The 17,601-nt window shown below is 49.2% G+C and overlaps 1 protein-coding gene across 5 annotated transcripts in view; it reads right to left on the bottom strand.

Moving 5' to 3' along the window:
• The window catches only part of ppp1r9ala (protein phosphatase 1 regulatory subunit 9A-like A), a 28,310-nt gene extending 11,162 nt beyond the window's left edge, over positions 1-17,148 (bottom strand). For 3 of the 5 annotated variants that reach the window (XM_060040662.1, XM_060040663.1, XM_060040661.1), the window contains exons 1-7: positions 17,004-17,147; positions 14,368-14,635; positions 11,798-13,883; positions 2,516-2,648; positions 1,535-1,655; positions 1,218-1,322; positions 338-470 (exon numbers count right to left, since the gene is read on the bottom strand). In XM_060040662.1, the coding sequence (XP_059896645.1) occupies positions 338-470; positions 1,218-1,322; positions 1,535-1,655; positions 2,516-2,648; positions 11,798-13,714 (2,409 nt within the window). In that variant the 5' untranslated portion in view covers positions 13,715-13,883; positions 14,368-14,635; positions 17,004-17,147. Of the gene's footprint in view, positions 1-337; positions 471-1,217; positions 1,323-1,534; positions 1,656-2,515; positions 2,649-11,797; positions 13,884-14,367; positions 14,636-17,003 lie in introns of all 5 variants that reach the window. The other 2 variants (XM_060040659.1, XM_060040660.1) reach the window with 1 other exon arrangement.
• Positions 17,149-17,601: the final 453 nt, after the last annotated feature.

Below are 17,601 nucleotides of genomic sequence, written 5' to 3'. Positions count from 1 at the left end.
GCTATGTTTTCTTGTTGAGAAAACACCATAATATGTCTCCTTTAACTATCCATGTCTCGACATATTTCCTCATTTTGCTCATACTGAGTTGTTCCATCGAACCCTCCCTACTCTCAGTGAAACATTAACAAAGGCTTGTTCTTGAGGTTTGCCTTTTAAAGCCAAAATAATTCTCTGTCTCCGACAGCGAGGCTGCGGTCAAACCCGCACCCACCACCGATGTTTACACTGACCGCCCGGCCTGCAACAAACGGTGACTTCGGTTCCTGGATGGGCAGCGATGGGGAAGCCAGTTAGGGGCCTAGGGGGGTCCAGGGGCTCCGGCCTGGGGACTTACCTCCTCTGTGGACTGCTCATAGGTGTCCTCCAGGTGCTGTTGGTGCAGCTGATGCTTCTCCTGCTCGAGGGTCTCGCTGATCAGGCGGGCCACCTCGCTCTGCGTTCCCGCCTTCTCCCGGCCTATCAGGAACCTGGTGTGTTGGGACGCGGTGCGTTAGCGAGGGCGCTGTTCCAATGAATACACGGCAGGGACGACGAGAGGTCTACAGCTTTCTTTGCCAGCCAGCAGCGACCGTATGAAAGTGCCCGCCAGGTACACTGCGCCCCTGTGTTGGTTTCATTTGCCTACGGTCAATCATTCACATGGGCCACGATTGGCCACCTCGACCTCTGTCGCAGTTAAATAACAAACGGGCCTTTTCTCTCTGGGGATATTGTGTCATACTTAATATTATTATTAATATGTCACGTGTCATTATAACTATGCATCTCTAACTTGGTGAGCAGAACTGTGGGCTACTTCGGGCCGATCTGAATCTTATCTAATCTAGCGCTGTCTAATCATTGATGTTTTCCGGCCATAGACTGGAAAGAATTTGGACAACCGTTGGTTGACACACGACAGGAATGAAGCTGTAGACTTCCTGCTATGTGCGCCGCCATTGGTTGAGAGCAGCAGTGGAAACGATCCATATTTGGCACATTGAAGGCCCGAATTCAATTGGCCCTTCACAATACTGTACTGCCGAAACTCATCGATTACAACAAGGTTCCTGAGTGAGACTTAGGATGTTGGCAGTTTGTTTTTGCCATCCAAACACCACAGAGGGACCACATTTTAGTCTCTTCCACCACGGCATCACAAACCGGTCAGGGACATCAATGTGAGACGTGGTTTGTGAACCGGGGATGGAGACGGGTATAGACTGTGGTCTCACCCTACGGTGCCTTGCGTGTTCTTGAGGACCGTGGCCGCAAAGAGCTGAGTGACCCCCACCAGACTGGTGCCGTCCACCTCCACTATCTGGTCGTTCACTTGGATCCTGGGGAGAGGCAGGAAAGAGAGATGTTTCAAAACAACACGGGGGTTGTAATACGGAGACATCAGCCAGCTGGGAGAAAGCCCTGCATGCATACATACATGCCGCGGTAATGCATCGCATCTGCCGCCATTCGAGATTTGCGGTTTCAGCAGGGAATACACTTATTGCAAACAGCCGTGGTGCGATGTGCGTCAGCGGTGGTATTGGCTCACCTCCCGTCCCGTTCGGCCGCTCCCTGCTCTGTGATGGTCTTCACGAAGATGCCCAGCTTCTCCAGGCCCTGGTCGGCTCCAACACCCATTCCTATGATGCTGATGCCCAGCCCGTTCTCCCCTGAGGAGAGGGTTTAACCACAGAGAACCATTCCTATGATGCTGATGCCCAGCCCGTTCTCCCCTGAGGAGAGGGTTTAACCACAGCGAACCATTGACGGTTACATTCAGGGCATTTAGCACATTTAGCAGACGCTTTTAGACGCCAAAGCAACTTGCAACCACTCACACCGACGGTGGAGTAGGGCTGGGCGATTAATCGAATTTTGATCGCGAATTAGATTTTAGCGCCAAACTATCACAAAATTAACATCAAGTTTTTTTCTTTTTTTATGTTTTATAGAAAGGGCAGAACGGCTGGATACATATCTGTTTATTATATACATTTTCTTTTGACCATTTTGTTTAATTTTTAAGGCAAAATTTCAAAGTTCTGTTACAAAGTTTTTTTTGGGAGAGACATGCTGAATATATACAACATGTTTTCAAACTCAAAAATAATCGTTTGGATAATCGTGATTTCAATATCGACCAAAATAATCGTGATTATGATTTTTCCCATAATCGAGCAACCCTACGGAGGAGTCAACCACGCCAGGCGACAGCCAGCCCGTCAGGAGCACGTAGGGGTGAGGTGTCTCGCTAAGAGAGACCTCGACACTCAGAGGAGCCGGGGATCAAACTAACAACCTTCTGGTTATAAGTCATCCCGCTCTTCCTGCTGAGCTAAGTCAACCCTAAGTCGGCTCAAGTTCAACCTCCACCAACTGACTGCAAGCTCGCATTTAGTTATTTGAAAATAACCGCTCCAAACATGTTTAATCTAAACCTCAGACCCTCGTTGCCTATGGCTATGAAGTGTCATGACATTGTCGGAATGGAAGCCTTGAGCTACGGACGGTGTCGTCGCGGCAGACGTACCCTTCTCGATCTCCACGGGGAAGACGTCCATCTTCTCCACCCTCTTCTCCAACTCGTACTCGGCAGAGGCGGCCACCGGGTCCACGTCATCGTTACGCCGGTCGTAATCCTCGTTGGAGTAAGTGTTGAAGACCTGCCGAGGAACAATTGAAAGTGCATGCATTGAAATCGGTTTACATTCACATTTGCATGCAGGGCATTTAGCAGAGGCTTCTATCCAAAGTGGGGCTTTGACTCCGAACTTCGTTATTAGAATATAATTCGAATATCAAAAAATAAATCAAAATTCGAACGAATATTAGGCAGCCCTTAATATTTGAACCTGTTATGGGCAGGCCAAGAGGGAGGGACGTCGGAGAACCCGACGCAGTCTATTCATAATATTGTAATGACCACGGAAGAGGCAGTGAATGAAGTATTGATTAGACAGCGATTTATTAGAAACTTAATAAACCGTTGGAACACGCAAGACCAGCAACCATAGCAACGCGGTAAACAAACCTCGCGAAGCCCAATCCAGGTCTTACTGAAGGCATTTAATGGTCAATATATTATTAATAAATATTCGAATATATTCAAATATTAATAATAAACAAACAAACTTCGAATATGATCTTTGGGCAAAAGTCAAAGCCCTAATCCAAAGCAACACTTTTTATCGAAACATCCATTCACACACCGACGGCGGGGTCGACCATGGACACATCGACACTCAGCTAGGAGGAGCTTACAAGTCAACCCGCTCTACCTCCTGTGCTAAGCCCACCCCGTTTCATGCATGCGATGCATACAAGTGTTTGCAATTAAAAGGCGATCATCATTAAATTGTCCCAGGCTCTGGTCCCAAGAAAGAAATGGAGTAGTAATAGAGATGGAAGGACACATTCCTTAGTCTTGGGTGGTATCGCGATGGAGGAATGCAAGGTGGACTAAAATTGTTCAGGAGTATTCGCTGAACAGACAACTATCGAATGAGGAACTGATCTGTTTGTCCTCCAAGTCTCAAGAGTTCGCTGAACCGCTGCATTTCTTTACCTCCTCTCTATGCTTCCCTGACCGTTAGGAATCCGATGCCTTTCACAATGCTTTACTCTTCTCTGGTACTTCTCCAGTAAACCACCAGCAGACCATTCATCTCTTTCATCGCTACCTCGACCCACATCAATGATCTAAGCCGTGTACTTTTGATTCCACGGTTAAGATTTGTGTTCCGGCTTTGGACACCAGAAACCAAACAAAACGCTGCACGGGTGTTGGGTGCCGGAGAATGTCAAAACATGCACGTGAAATGCGGCGTTTAATGGGGTGCCTCCAAAGCAGTGTGCTGGGATGCTGACCGGCCAGGCCTGAGCACTGGAGGAACTCCACAGACCCCTTCCTCCTGGTTGGCCTTTGACTACAACATCTCACCTCACAGCAGGGAGAAGAAGTAGGTCAACAGCTGGCCAGAGCAACACCGGGCCTGCAGGCACTGATATGACGGGTGTGAATCACTGTGTATCACCAAGGAGAAAAAAAGTTTTGAAATAAATAAATACCCATGTCTGCACATGTTTGCAGACGCATTCTTTCCGAGTGTGTGAAAATGTGAAGCAGGGTCGTGGAGATGTCATAAGTTTTAAGTTCATAACTCTTTCATTCAACTCAGTCAGTATTAATCAAACCAAGGTCAGCGTTTCTGCCTGCCTAGCACCACCGTTATGCTCTTCAAGGCCTTCATGCCCGGTTGAGGTTTACACAAGAATTTTAAATGAAAATAATAAAAGATCTTGAACGATTATTTCATGTACTGCCACCATCAACACTCCCAGAGAGACGGAGACAGCCCAGAACTGAAATGGACTCTAGTCTGTGAACGCTTCAGAAATCAACACAGAGCTGTCTGCTGGTGTAACAAAGACAGAAAGTATACATTCTTTCTGGCCCATGAAGAGAGAACGACCTCATTGAGGTAGACACAAAGTATTCCCATACATGGATAATGTTCTGCTTCATGGTGCGTTCTGAATATTCAAGACTACACCCTGTGGTTTCCTCTGTTATTACTGACTCTTTTGTTTTGACTCCATCTACGATTTACCAAAATCAATTTTGAACCAAAATCTGCAAAGCCTCCTGTATCATCTTCCAGCATTTCTACCACTTTTGCCTGATTCATCGCTACCAGCGACCCAACAATAACATTCCACGGATAGACCCAAACTTATAAGGGAGACAAACGTTGCGTAACAGCATGGCCGGTACCACCATGGCCGGTACCACCACAACAAACCCAGCTCTGACTAAGATCTCGACGACGGACTTGATTAAAGCGGCGAAAATATGAAACTCGTGGCCTCGGTCAATCATCGACCTCTGATTTCATGAGTGAATCCTGCCATTATTAAAGGGTGAGCCGGCTGTCGGGGGCGGACTGGGTCAGGGTGTTATTACATCCGAACGACAGGCTCTGCAGCGGAGGGCCCCCTGTGTACAGTAGCGTCAGTGTTCCCGCGGTGAGACTCTCGCAGCTTGCCGTGCAAGGGCTGGGCTTTCGGATCAATGGCGCTGTGTCTTCTTCACCGGCCGATCTCTCTTTTAACTCTGTTCAGACGAGCCACTGCACCAGAATGCGGACGACGTCTACACTGTAGGCCCGTGTTGCACCTGCAGGATTATGTCACGTCTCGCATGAGTGGGAAGACATTTTGAGAAGTTTATCTGTTTTGTCTTTTTATTATTATTTATTTTTTTATCAAATAGTTTGGCTGGATTGTGTATTCCTGTAGCTGTGTCAAAGTTGGGGCTGGCCTTCAAAGTAGTCATGCTAAACCTCAAATCCATTCAAACCGTCCACGGCGTGGGTCTGATGAATCATGAGATTGCACGAGAAGATGACTGTGTGGTAAACGACCCTATGAGCGTGCACCAGTATTGAGCATTGGATGAAGAACAGAGACGGACCCCTGGTGGTCTAATAATAGGAGGGCCCCGACTGTGACCCCAACCTGAACCCTTTTGGGTGGGAGACTGTAAACAGGGGGTGATGGGGTGGGTTAAACATCCCCCACGCTGACAGAAGTTAATGTGTTAGCAGCGAGGTGGTGAGGGTAGGGGGATGGGGGTTGTAGGATTAGACATGATGTAATAATCATTGTAAAGGTGGGAGGGGGGTATAGGAATAGAAATGTAACTTTAGACTCTTTGCAGTTGGTGGATATGATGCAATCATTATAAAGGGGGGGGGGGGGGGTCAATAGAATTCTAAAGGTTAACTTTAGACCCTTTGCAGTGAGTGGGTATGATGTAATGTTTGTAAAGGGGCGGTGTGCAGGATTAGAAAGGTTAACTTTAGACGCTTTGCAGTGAATGGATATGATGTAATGATTGTAGACTTCCTGCACCGTGTAAAGACCTGACCGTCTGTCTCATGTGTGCAGAGAACAGTGGTCTCAATGCCATGATGGGGCATCAGAAGATTGTGTCCTGTAAATAAGGTCAGCATTTTCTTGCGAGTGGGAGAGGCCAGACATTTGTTTCCAGACAAAAGCATGCGTATCGGAGACTTTTGTCTTTGACCTGGTCTCCGCGGGAGATCCCAAAGACAAAGGACATTAAGGAGAAAATTATCACAGTAACGACCGCTGCTCTGTGTTGAAAGGCCGGAATGCTTCTCACAGATTCCCCTCGCCTCAGTCACCCAGCCGATTCCTCCCCCTTTTCCTTCATAACAACAGGGCTCCCAAACATAAGAACATAGAACCACCGCACTGTTTGCTCTGGATCAGATAGGCCACACTTACGATGAAAGATCACAGCTCTGACTTCCCAAGGTAAAGCCAAGGGCTCCTGCATAGCTGAACACTCTCGGTTGGCAAAGAACCAACCCACTACCTAAACCCCTCTACTTGCATTATCATAACAGGAGGCTTGATCAGTTCTTGACTAAAATGTCAACATGGAGGGGATTCACCTTCCCACTTTTCCTGGCCAGGGAGTATTCTGAACAATGTAAGTATCACGCAAAGAGCCCTTTTGACAAGCAAGCCCCTTTTTCTACATGTGTACCTCGGTACAGTTATTTTCATTGAGCAGAGGGCTGCTCACTGTGGTTGTTTTTCTGTGCGCGTCTCATGGATTTATGAAAACCTCCAGTGATATCATCTTTGATCCCGTGTCCAGCTTTCATCTGCCATCTGCCACGTTAGTCATGTGTGCACACACTGCACACAAACACACTGCAACTCCAACGACCCACCAGAATACTCACCCAAGAACACCCAATCCCTGTTCTCCACAAGCCTCCCAGAAACACTAGTGTGGGAACTGAGTCAGCAGCAAGAGCAGCAGCAGCAGCAGCAGCAGCAACAGACTGAGTCAGTGAAGGCCCCTGGATGCAGACCGCTCCATGACGGAGATCACCACGCCCCCTAACCCACAGTGGTCACCTCAAGGGATTGGAATACTCCACCATAGTACCGCTTCAAACCCAACCATTCCTCGTGCCTCTACCGCCGTACATGTCTTGTAGTACAGCAGAGCATTTACTTAACGCCGACTGGGGCCATGTAGGCATAGTTTACATTTAAGGCATTTAGCAGAAAAACGATAGGTTCAATCGTCGGAAGAAGGAGAAACAACAATATATCGCTGTCGGTACAGTAAGGATGTTCATAGAACCAAGTGCCAAGCACTAACAATCACTAGGTTCACCCATTCCTCGTATAACAAAGAGAGCTAGGATTAGATGCTACACAATGCTAGTACAATTTTTATGGGCCAGGATCAGGATGTACCAAATACAATAAGTTCAGTTGATAGGGGAAAACAAAGAAACGAACATCCCTTTCCAGCCCTGTCACGCACAAGGCCCATATCGAACACAGGACAGATTAGTGGAGGCTCAATCTGTGCAAGAAAACCGTTTGTGTGGGGTTTACCGGTGTGAACTTGAGAGAAAGGAGTGGAATTCGGTTGTGTAATTGGACACCCAATAAGGGGCAAACGCAGACAGGTTTGGCTCGTTGTGTGTTCGCCAGGCGACCTAGAAAGCCTTTGTTGTTCGCGCGACAACACACCAACGAGCAACAAAGACCGATCCCGGGACCGAGAAGAAAAACGCAGCCCCGGCCGCCCGAAGAAGGCACACCGTGTTCGTCAGCGCAGAGTGAGGAGAAAATCTAAAGTCAGCCCCCCGAGAAACAAAACCCTCCCTGTGCCAAGTTGTTTAGAACCCCAGCATTGAGGAGACTGAGCATTAGTATTCTGTGCCAGTGATCCAGAGACACCCCCTTTCTCCCTCCCTCCCTCCTTCCCTCCCTCCCCCCTCATTCCCGCTTCCCATCTCATCCAGGTGTCTGGAGGGAGCCCAGATTCTGCCGGGGCCTCTCTTTGGGCTGACTGGCTGGGGTGGGGGGGGGGGCAGAGAGAGAAAGAGAGGGGCGGGGCTTGAGCAGACGCATTCCTCTCAGTGCTATAGTTTCAGCTCCGATAGGAAATGGAAAGCATAACAATCCGAGGGGAGGGCCGCACAGGCCGGCCACAGACCTGTTTGGCAGCGGAAGAGCGGGAGGCAACCAAAACCTTTTCCAGGCCTGAACCAGAACCTGATGGAGGCACTTCTGCTTTCCAGGATTTACAGGAAACGGAAAGAAAAAAAAAGTGAAGGAGAGGAGGAGAGAGAGAGAGAGTCAGATGTGAGACGACAGACAACAAAGGATTAGGATCCGAGATTATACGACACGTAGGAGTAACGAAGTGGTTTGTTGAGGCAGCACTTCAACCGGTGGGAACGGCAGTGAAACCGAATCCTCTCCTTTCACAAGGAACCAAACGGTTTCCAAGCCAAGCAGCGTGCAATACTTTTCTAAACTCACGATTGTCTTGGAAAGGTGGAGGATTCAGGGTGCAGGATTGTCACGAAGATATGCGTGTGAGGGTAAGGCCTTACAGTAGTAGGCGGCACTAGAACAACTGGAATGTTTAGGTCACGGTGAGGAGGAATTAATGATGAGCTGCCGTACCACAACATATTAAAGAGCGAAAAACTAAACTGAAGCTCTGAAAGGAAAAATAAAATTGGAGAGGAATACTTTTGCGATAACGTCACAGAGATCATTAAATGTTTCCTTTTATCCGCTTGGGCAAGCAGAAACAAATAAGGCGTGCAGTCTCTCACTCGCAATAAACTCTCGCGTGCTCATTAACACATCCTGTTGTGTGTGACTTGGGAAGGGGGCAATGTCTGTGTTTGCCTGACTGTAAACGCTGCCACTTCCTGTCACAAGCCCAGTGGGGGCGGGGCACAGCAGCAGGTGTAGATCCCGTTGGATTCGGCCATTTTATTTTTTTCTTCCTTTTGTCACGATGAATGGGTTCAATGGAGGTAAAGTACACGTGTGACACACACACACACACACACACACACACACACACACACACACACACACACACACACACACACACACACACAGTGTTCCAGGAGCAGGCAAGGTGAACTCTTATTCTAGGCCTAAAGCTGCACTGTGTCAGCCAAGGTGAGCGGTGAATTCCTGCAGGCACGGATTGCTGTGTGTGCACAAGTGTGTGGTTTACAGTGTGGACATTTTTGAAGCATCAGGCCACTATTTTTCTGTTTTCTTTCCTCTCCAGACCACGCCTGTAGAAATAGCACGCATTACAGCACAGGTTTTCCTGTGCTAAGGGTTAGGACCGGTTTATGCTGTAGATCAATAACTAGAGATGTTTAGACATCCTACAGTGTCTATCTGGCTGTGGAAAACCTTTGCAACGCACGCCACCGTGACAACAAATAACCAACCTTATGCATAATTATTTTATAGGCTCAAATAAACTGGGCCTATAAAACAATCTAAGTCACTTAAAAAATACCTCAAAATGTACTTAGGCACCTACAATAAAAAAAAAATTATAATCTTAATGCAATGAATCCGAAATCACTGATAAAGAAGATATCAGATGCGTGACCGACCCGACGTCTGAGCATAGCAGCTACCTCGGGGAAGACAACCCTGCCTTTATGCCCTGTGGTACCAGGGGGGGGTTAAACCAGTCCACCCAGCGCACCACCCACTCACCTACCCAGCCTGCGTACCTCCCACTCCCACCCACTCCCAGCGTCGGCCAGACCATTCCAGCCATTCAACCCCGATAAGGCTAATGCCCGTTGAGGACTGATGCCTCCTGCGGTTCACAATGAGGACTTTCTCTCCACATGATGGAACCGTTCCCATGTCCAGACTCGGGTTACTGCGGCTTCTGATCCTGCTGGGGGCCCGGGCACAAAGCACTTCCTCTTCCCCGGGACTCCAGAGAGCTGGAGCACAGCACCGGCTCAGACTAGCAGGCTGCACAGAAATGGGCACGGCTGGACTCCTTTGTCGCCCCGGACCTGGGTGGACGGCTGGACGCCTCCCTGTGCTGGGTAGTCCCGGGCTAATGCCCCTACCGGCCCCCTCCCACCGCGCTCTGGGTTCGAGTCTCTGGGTCATCGTGGTCCCAAGGATGTGTTTCTCTACTCTGGCTCTTTCAGCCGTCGTGTATTTATATGTTAACTTGTGCTTTACAGGTCTGCCCGGTGCTTTGAAACCGGCTCTGTTAAAAGGTTTCCCCTTTTATCCTCCTGCTATCCTCCCCATCTGGAACAGTGAGTCCATGCCCCCTCTCTCGTTCTCTTTCATCATGAACAGCTCATTAAAAAGGACCCTCAGTGCCCCAGGGGGGCTCCGATGTAGGTGAACCCGCACGGTCCGTCGCTGCAAGGAACTTAAGACACTCTGAGTATCAATGGAGTCCGTGTGTCTTTAGCACTTTGCACCGATATCTGATCCTTTATTATTAATTACAGTGTATCGCCTAGCAAGCATCAGCCCAAGGCCTATACTTTGACCTCCAGCCAACGGCCGGAAACACAGTGTCATCATGCTATCCACAGCAGGAAACGTTTCTTTAGGTCATACCTCAACCTTATATCTGATCCTTGGGGAGGTATGGGGTTCAGGAGGTGGAGCGGGCTGGCTGGTAACCAGAAGTTTGCTGATTCAATCCCCGTACGTCTAATGTGGAGGTGTCCCTGAGCAAGACACCTCACCCTAACTGCCCCTGAAGAGCTGGCCGTCACCTTGAATCGTTGCCACCGCCGTCGGTGTGTGAATTCTTGCATGAATGGGTGAATGAATGTTGGGCGATAATTGCATAGCTCTTTGAGTGGCCACTGGTTAGACGAAAAGCACGAGATAAATGCAGTCCGTCTGGCACCTACCGTCCTACATTGTCACCCTCGGTTGCCTTTGCTGATCTGTCCATGATGTACGCACATGGGGAACGCGGGCCTACAGGAAGCTGTGAAGCACAGCACATCTCGGCCCCCTCACTCTAACAGTCAGCCAACTGTTGTTGTTGTTGTGTCCCCCCCCCCCTCCAGGTCGGCCATCCTCAGGACCCCTGACCCAGGACCCCCTGCCAGGCCCCGTAGCAGGGTGGGGGGGGCGGGCGGGGGGGCCCACACCCTGAGATAACAGCCTGTTTTCGGGCCTGGGTCAACATGTGGTGGGGAACGGACTGCAGGGATTAGGGTTGTTTTCCACTGATGTTCGAAACGTCGATTAGCTCTGCTATGATAGTGGGGGACAGCACCCATCACCCTCGAGTTCAACAGGAACCCCCCCCTCCTCCCCACCCACCCGTCACGAAACCATGTTAATGGACTGATTGTATGTTCATGCCAACAATGCCAACAAGACTATATATATAGAAGAAGGGCTGATGCATGTGGGCACCCTGTTTGATTCTTAAGCCGAGCTGGGAGCCAGTTAAAGCCATTCGGTTGTGTGTGTGCTCACTCGCTCACTCGGCCCTGTTTCTTCACAGCAGAGTACAGTCAAAAAGACTTCATCCCATGGCTTTAAATCATCACCCTTATGAAAACAACACCTACAGGCCCCTAAATACGTTTCCCTCCATTGGTCAGTCGTAATATATGTACTGAGGGTAATAAACGGGAAGGACAGCTTCTGCAGACGCTGCCTAAAAGGTCACCTACCCTACGGTATGGGATTTGAAAAACATGACACTACAGGTGAGCCACGGGCAAGGCTGTTGTTATGACACAGTCATGTGTCATGCGACGAAAGCAGTCATTAGGAAGGTCCCGACGAGCATACATACACGGTTGCCTAATGACTTGCTGCACCATGGCATTTTACAGTCACTGGTGCAATCTCTGTTTATCAGGAAGCTGCAATTACTTCAAAGCCACAAACAAACAAGGCACCAGCCACTTACCAGTATGGGATTGGTGGAGAACTGGATCTTCCTCCGCAGCGGTGGTTCGTCCTCGTCTGACAGCCCAGGAGCCTCTTCATAGTAATCCTCATATTCCCCCGGATGTCCGTCTTCTCTGTACTCTTCCTCATCCTCCTCTTCCTCCTCTGGGTCTTCCCTGAGGACTTGGTCTACGTCCCTGTCGTCGTCAAACGCCGCGTTCTCGATCCCGTACACCCCGGGGGAGACCTGGCCCTCGTCCCGCTGGCCCCCTTGCTCTTCCTGTTCGCCCTCTTCCTCACCCCCCCCCTCCTCTTCCTCCTCCGCAACTTCCTCTTCCTGTTCGCCTTCCTCTTCTGCCCTCCGCCTCGAAGCCTCTCCCCTCCGCTCCTCTGAAACCTTCTTCTCCTGCACCTCCTCCGCCGACGCTCTCCTGATATCCGCTTCCTCCAGTGAGGGTCGGACCTCCCTCCCCCCCTCCCTCACCCCGCCGGACCCCCCAGGGCTGCGGCCGAGGCGATCCGCCGACGCCGAGTGAGTGACGGCGTTGGCGGCGGCGGCGTCGCCTCTCGGGCCCTGCGGCGCTTTCCCCTCCTCAAACACGCTATCTTCGTCCTCGTTTCCTTCACTGTCCGACGACTCGTTCTGGACCACCACCAGCTCCGCCCGGACCACGCCCCGGGACCCCGGCAGGGGTGCGGCACCGGAGGGCTTGTCCCTGGGGGGGCTCAGACCTCCAGGTCCGCCCCCGGCCCCGACCCCGCCGCCCGACCGCTTGGTGACGGTGCCTTGGGAGCTGATGGTGGCCGACGGCGCAGAGTTCTGCTTCTGGTCTCTGGAGGGAAGGGCGGAGGTCCGGCTTTGGAGGACGTCCCCCCTAGCAGGGGGTGATCCGACGCCATCCCTGGAGGACGGCTTGTAGCCTGACCCGGGGGACGGGGTCTGCTCGGGGGAGGCGGGCTTATGCGTGGACTCTGTCGTCACAGAGCTGGGTCTGCTGGCTGCGGTTGTGGACGTTAACGTTGTTTTAAGGGTCGCCGTGACCACTGGGGACGTGACTTTGGTCGCCACGTTGGCACTCGGGGATGTGCACTTGTTGTGGGTGTCGCCGGCTGGCGGAGAGTTGGTGCTGGTTGGCTCTTTCTTAGCGGGGGGCGGCACCGCCGCCGCCGTGCTGGCTTTGGCGCCGGCTCTGGTGGGGTCGTCGCCGTCGCTGCTGCCCGTGTAGCTGTCCAAGCGTCGGGAGATGGGGCCGGCGTTTAGCGAGGCCCGGGACGCGGGCTTCCCCTTCCCCTCCGCGTCCGCCTTCTCGTCTGGTTGGTGTTTGCTCGCCGGCGTGGAGGTCTGCTCTGGTCTGAGGCTGCTCTCCGAGACTCTCCTTGAAGCCTTTCCATCGTCGGGCGCGCTGCCCAGGGACACTCGGGTCACGGTCCGGGTGGTGGCCTTGTCGGAGGCAGGCGGGTCTTTGATTCCTCTTTCAAAGAGCTTTCTGGTGGAGGAGAACTTCTGCGCCAGAGCCACTTTGTCAATCTCCACATCTTCTCCTTTGGGGGGTTTATCTAAACTGTGTGATGGCTCTGGGCTTGTCGCGTTGCTGAAATTAGTTTTTTGTGTGCCCACAGGAAACTGCACTTTAGTTGGGGCTATGGGAGACAGTGGAATCTCCGTTTTTAACGATGTCTTGGCTACTTCTTGAGGCTCTTGTTGGCCATCCATCTGCAGGAATATGTTCTTGATCTTGTTCACCCGATTGCCGAAGGGCCTCCCCCTCGAGTCCTCCCTGGTATCACTTGAGCCATTTGCATATGACTTAGTAGCGCCATCCGATTTTGTCCCATCGAAATTGCATTTGATGGCATGGAAGTCCGACTTGTATGCGTTTCTATGGGGCGACGCGCTCCGCAGCGTCCTGTCCCCTTTACTCTCGGCTTTCAGCATTTTCCTCAGATGTAGTTCGCAGTCCAATCAGAGATGATGTGCCCGCGGTGAAAATGAAACCGCGGTTTTGGTTAAAGTGAGGTTGGTATTCCCCAATTTGTTGGTAAAGATCTTTCCCTCCTTTATGCGCAACCGGGTCCGGCGTAGCCTCGTCGGAGCGTTGTCTCAACTAACACACACACACACACACACACACACACACACACACACACACACACACACACACACACACACACACACACACACACACACACACACACACACACACAGGAGGAGTCAGTAAAATTTGAAACTATACAAACCATAGACTTCTATTTGTTCAGTTTAGCTCGTCTAATCAATGGTTAATGCCACACGACAAACTCTACACGCGAGATAACAAAAGGTCCCACACTTAAAAAGTTATTCTGGTAAGCCGATACAAACTGTGTTACACACCGAAACCAACGCAATTTAGACTACAGCCTGTGTTTGATTATGGATAACAACCAAGCGGTATAATGATCCACAGAGCAAACAGCGGAACAAAGTCAAACTTACTGGACCAGTTCAATACAGTTCGTCTTCTCATTGTCACGCATTCAAACACCGCGCACACTTCTAATATATATAGTTCAGTATCCAAGCGCGTATCCAAGCGCACAAGTACTCACCACTGTCCAGCCTCCCACCTCCCATTGGTTTCATCGTGCTGGGCACCGAACGATTGTCCTTTTTGGCGTCCAATGTACACTACAAAAGTTGTCCCTTCTTCTTCACCGCCATCATTCCCGACTCCAACGCTTCCCTGCCTCCTCCTTGTACTCTGCAGAGTAGACCTGTCGCGATGCGTGCGCACTCATGGCCCGGCGCGCCCCCACGGGATCCGACATGTCGGGGACGCGCACACATTCCAGGGCTGTGTTATTGACCACCCGCCCCCTTTTTCCGAGCATGGCCCAGGAGCAAAGGACAGGCACATGAGAGGAGAGGTAGAATGGCTTGAGATTCGTGGGAAAAACATTTATTTACAGTATTTGAAGATATCAAAGCTGAATGTGTCCCATTCTGCTTTTTTTTTTTTTTTTTTCATTTAGAGCAAAGTTGACTGGATTTCATAAAAACATTTAAACATTTTAGATATGTATTGAAAATATATGAAATTGCGTAACTGAGGAGTATTGTGGTTGATATACTGAAAGCAATATTATTAATTGTATTTTTTTATTATTATATTATAACCTTATAATATAACTTTTACTTTGGGACATAGTTGTACTATGTCTGGTGGAAAAAAAACGTTGAAAACGTTAGTAAAGAATGAATTAGCTCAGTCTTTGAAATGAATCTCAAAAATTTGGCTGCTACCATTCCTGAAATAACACACATTATCAGGATATTCCTAGAAATCAGACATCTCAACAGAGCAAAGATCATCCACAAAGAATAATAAGGTTATGAAAAAGAGATTCCACATGATGTATTTGTCTCCATGACAATAAAGCCAACAGCTTGAAATGTCTAAACATTATTCTAAAGCCCCACTGCATTTCACTTCCATCCTCCAGACCAACCTCCTGCCAAACAGCCTTCAAAGAAAAGTCTTCTGGGAGTGTTATGAGGGAACATTTCATCAGGCAATACCTGGTGCCAATTCAACATCATTCATCATTTTGAAGCTAAACACAACTTCTTATCTGCAGTTGTTTTATTATGAGCCCGCTTGAAAAATGAATAGGGGTTTAATAACATTTCCATGGCAGAATCTCCACTTTTTTTTTTTTTTAAAGATCTCCCCATCTCATTTACCAACTGAATTCAAGGCACAGACAATACAAGTGGATCTGTGAGGATCTGTTTGAGACCTGCATACAAAACCGTACGTGTGGTTTGTGGTGACGTCGATATTAACCGCCTATTAAAACAGGTTGGACCGGGATCCTTAATTTACACATAGCCTATCTTTTGTCCATGTTCGCATGTATGCACAAGTATGCTCGTATACAGAGTCGGACTGTGAGTTGAGCAGCATTTAGCGGAAGGATCCCTACTCAATGTGATAGAAGAAGGGGTTCAGGTTGTCACAGTGAATCAGACATGAGAGAGCTCGGACTGGCAGCCAGAGACCCCACCAGATGGTGGTCTATTTATCAAGCGCTCCATATTTGCGGAGCGTTTCTATTTTTTTTTCTCCTGTAATCTCATTTGCCTCAAGTGTAATTCCGTTTCAATATTTAACTCCATCCAGCATGAAATATTAAGCACTTTTCAAATCTACGTCCACGTCAAGATAAATTTCCTCTACCCTTCCGGGCGGATTTGGTTTGTTTGGTAGCAAGGCACTTTAGAACTTCATCGATTTCTTATGAAAAATAAGAAAAACGATGTTTGTTTATTTTCTTGGCACTACTATGTGTAATCTGCCACTCAGATTATTGTCAAAACTCTATACACAGTGTTTTGACAATAATCTGAGTGGCAGATTATTTTTGGCATGTGAAACACTATGTTTTGAGCCGATTCATCGAGGCAGTCTGAGTGTCTGTGCTTGAGATCCTTTGGTATTTCCTTGAGTTATCTGCCCTTACATTCCACCCGAGACAGGACTATCTGATGTGTGGGCCTTTATGAGCCTCCTCACAGTCACTCTTTGGGCCTCCATGCTGTGGTATTTGGTGTTCATTTGTTTTATTTAAATCCCCTGTCTGTCTGACTGCCTACGGGACAAAAGAGCCAGAGAGAGACCGGAGTGCATGATAATCAAAGCCGTTAAAACGAATAGTTCAAAGTGAACCGGTTTTGAAAGAAGCATTTTTTCAGCTACAGTGAGTCTGAACCATCCCAAATGTATCAAATAGATTCAGTTCAAATGGACAAACAGTGAGAGAACAACTAAGATTTCCAAACTCAGCTCTGCATTCTGCGTTATGCTGTGTGTGCACATCAGGGCCGCATATGTGTGGGTGTTTACGATCTGAGCCTGTGGATTGGGCCCTAGCAACTGTGTGTACTGAACACCATGCTGGCTACACACCTTCCTCACACAGTCCCCGGGACGTTACCCCAGGAGGAACAGGCGAGCCATGGGTCTAACCAACGGTTCCTATGGCAACCCTTCACATGGGAAAAGGAGCCCCGGGAACATGTTTCATCAAATTGCACAATGCAGACTAACATGTAGAGCGTTGTGAACCAGACACGACCAGACGAAACAACTTAAAAAATATTTAACCAAGGTGTACGCACGGTGCGTTCCAGATGAACCCCCACACTTCAAAACTGTTTTGGCATTGATTTGATATTCGCTCACCGTTAACAACATGTTCCGAGTATCCTATGAGGAGCTGATTTACTGAAGGTACATGAAGGCACTGACTGCTTCGCAGATTGTTAACCGTTGCACACGGTCAATATTGACAGTTTAATTCTTTGCGATGGGCGAGTCAGCTGCGGCTGTGTGTTGGTGGTATGCACTATTGGAGGAATGTATGTTGCGCTCATACAGTGCATGCCCAAGCCTGATCCGGCATGTCTCCGCTTCCTGAACGCCTGTGTCACACATACTTTGTGACACATGCGCACCCACACATATGTATGCACACTGACAGGGTTGAATACACACACGCACACAGACACACACACACACACACACACACACACACACACACACACACACACACACACACACACACACACACACACACACACAGACACAGACACAGACACAGACACGCACACACACACGCACGCACGCACGCACGCACACACACACACACACACACACACACACACACACACACACACACACACACACACACACACACATAACCACACAGAATTAGTAATAACCCAAACTTTTTGGTATATGTACGACTGTTTTAAAGTGCATTTGGTGTTGAGTTCTCTCA

Source organism: Gadus macrocephalus, chromosome 20 (assembly GCF_031168955.1).
Source record: "Gadus macrocephalus chromosome 20, ASM3116895v1".
In the NCBI taxonomy this organism is placed as follows: domain Eukaryota; kingdom Metazoa; phylum Chordata; class Actinopteri; order Gadiformes; family Gadidae; genus Gadus; species Gadus macrocephalus.
The sequence above is the reverse complement of the archived record's forward strand: the minus strand, read 5'-3'. Positions and strand labels throughout refer to the sequence as shown.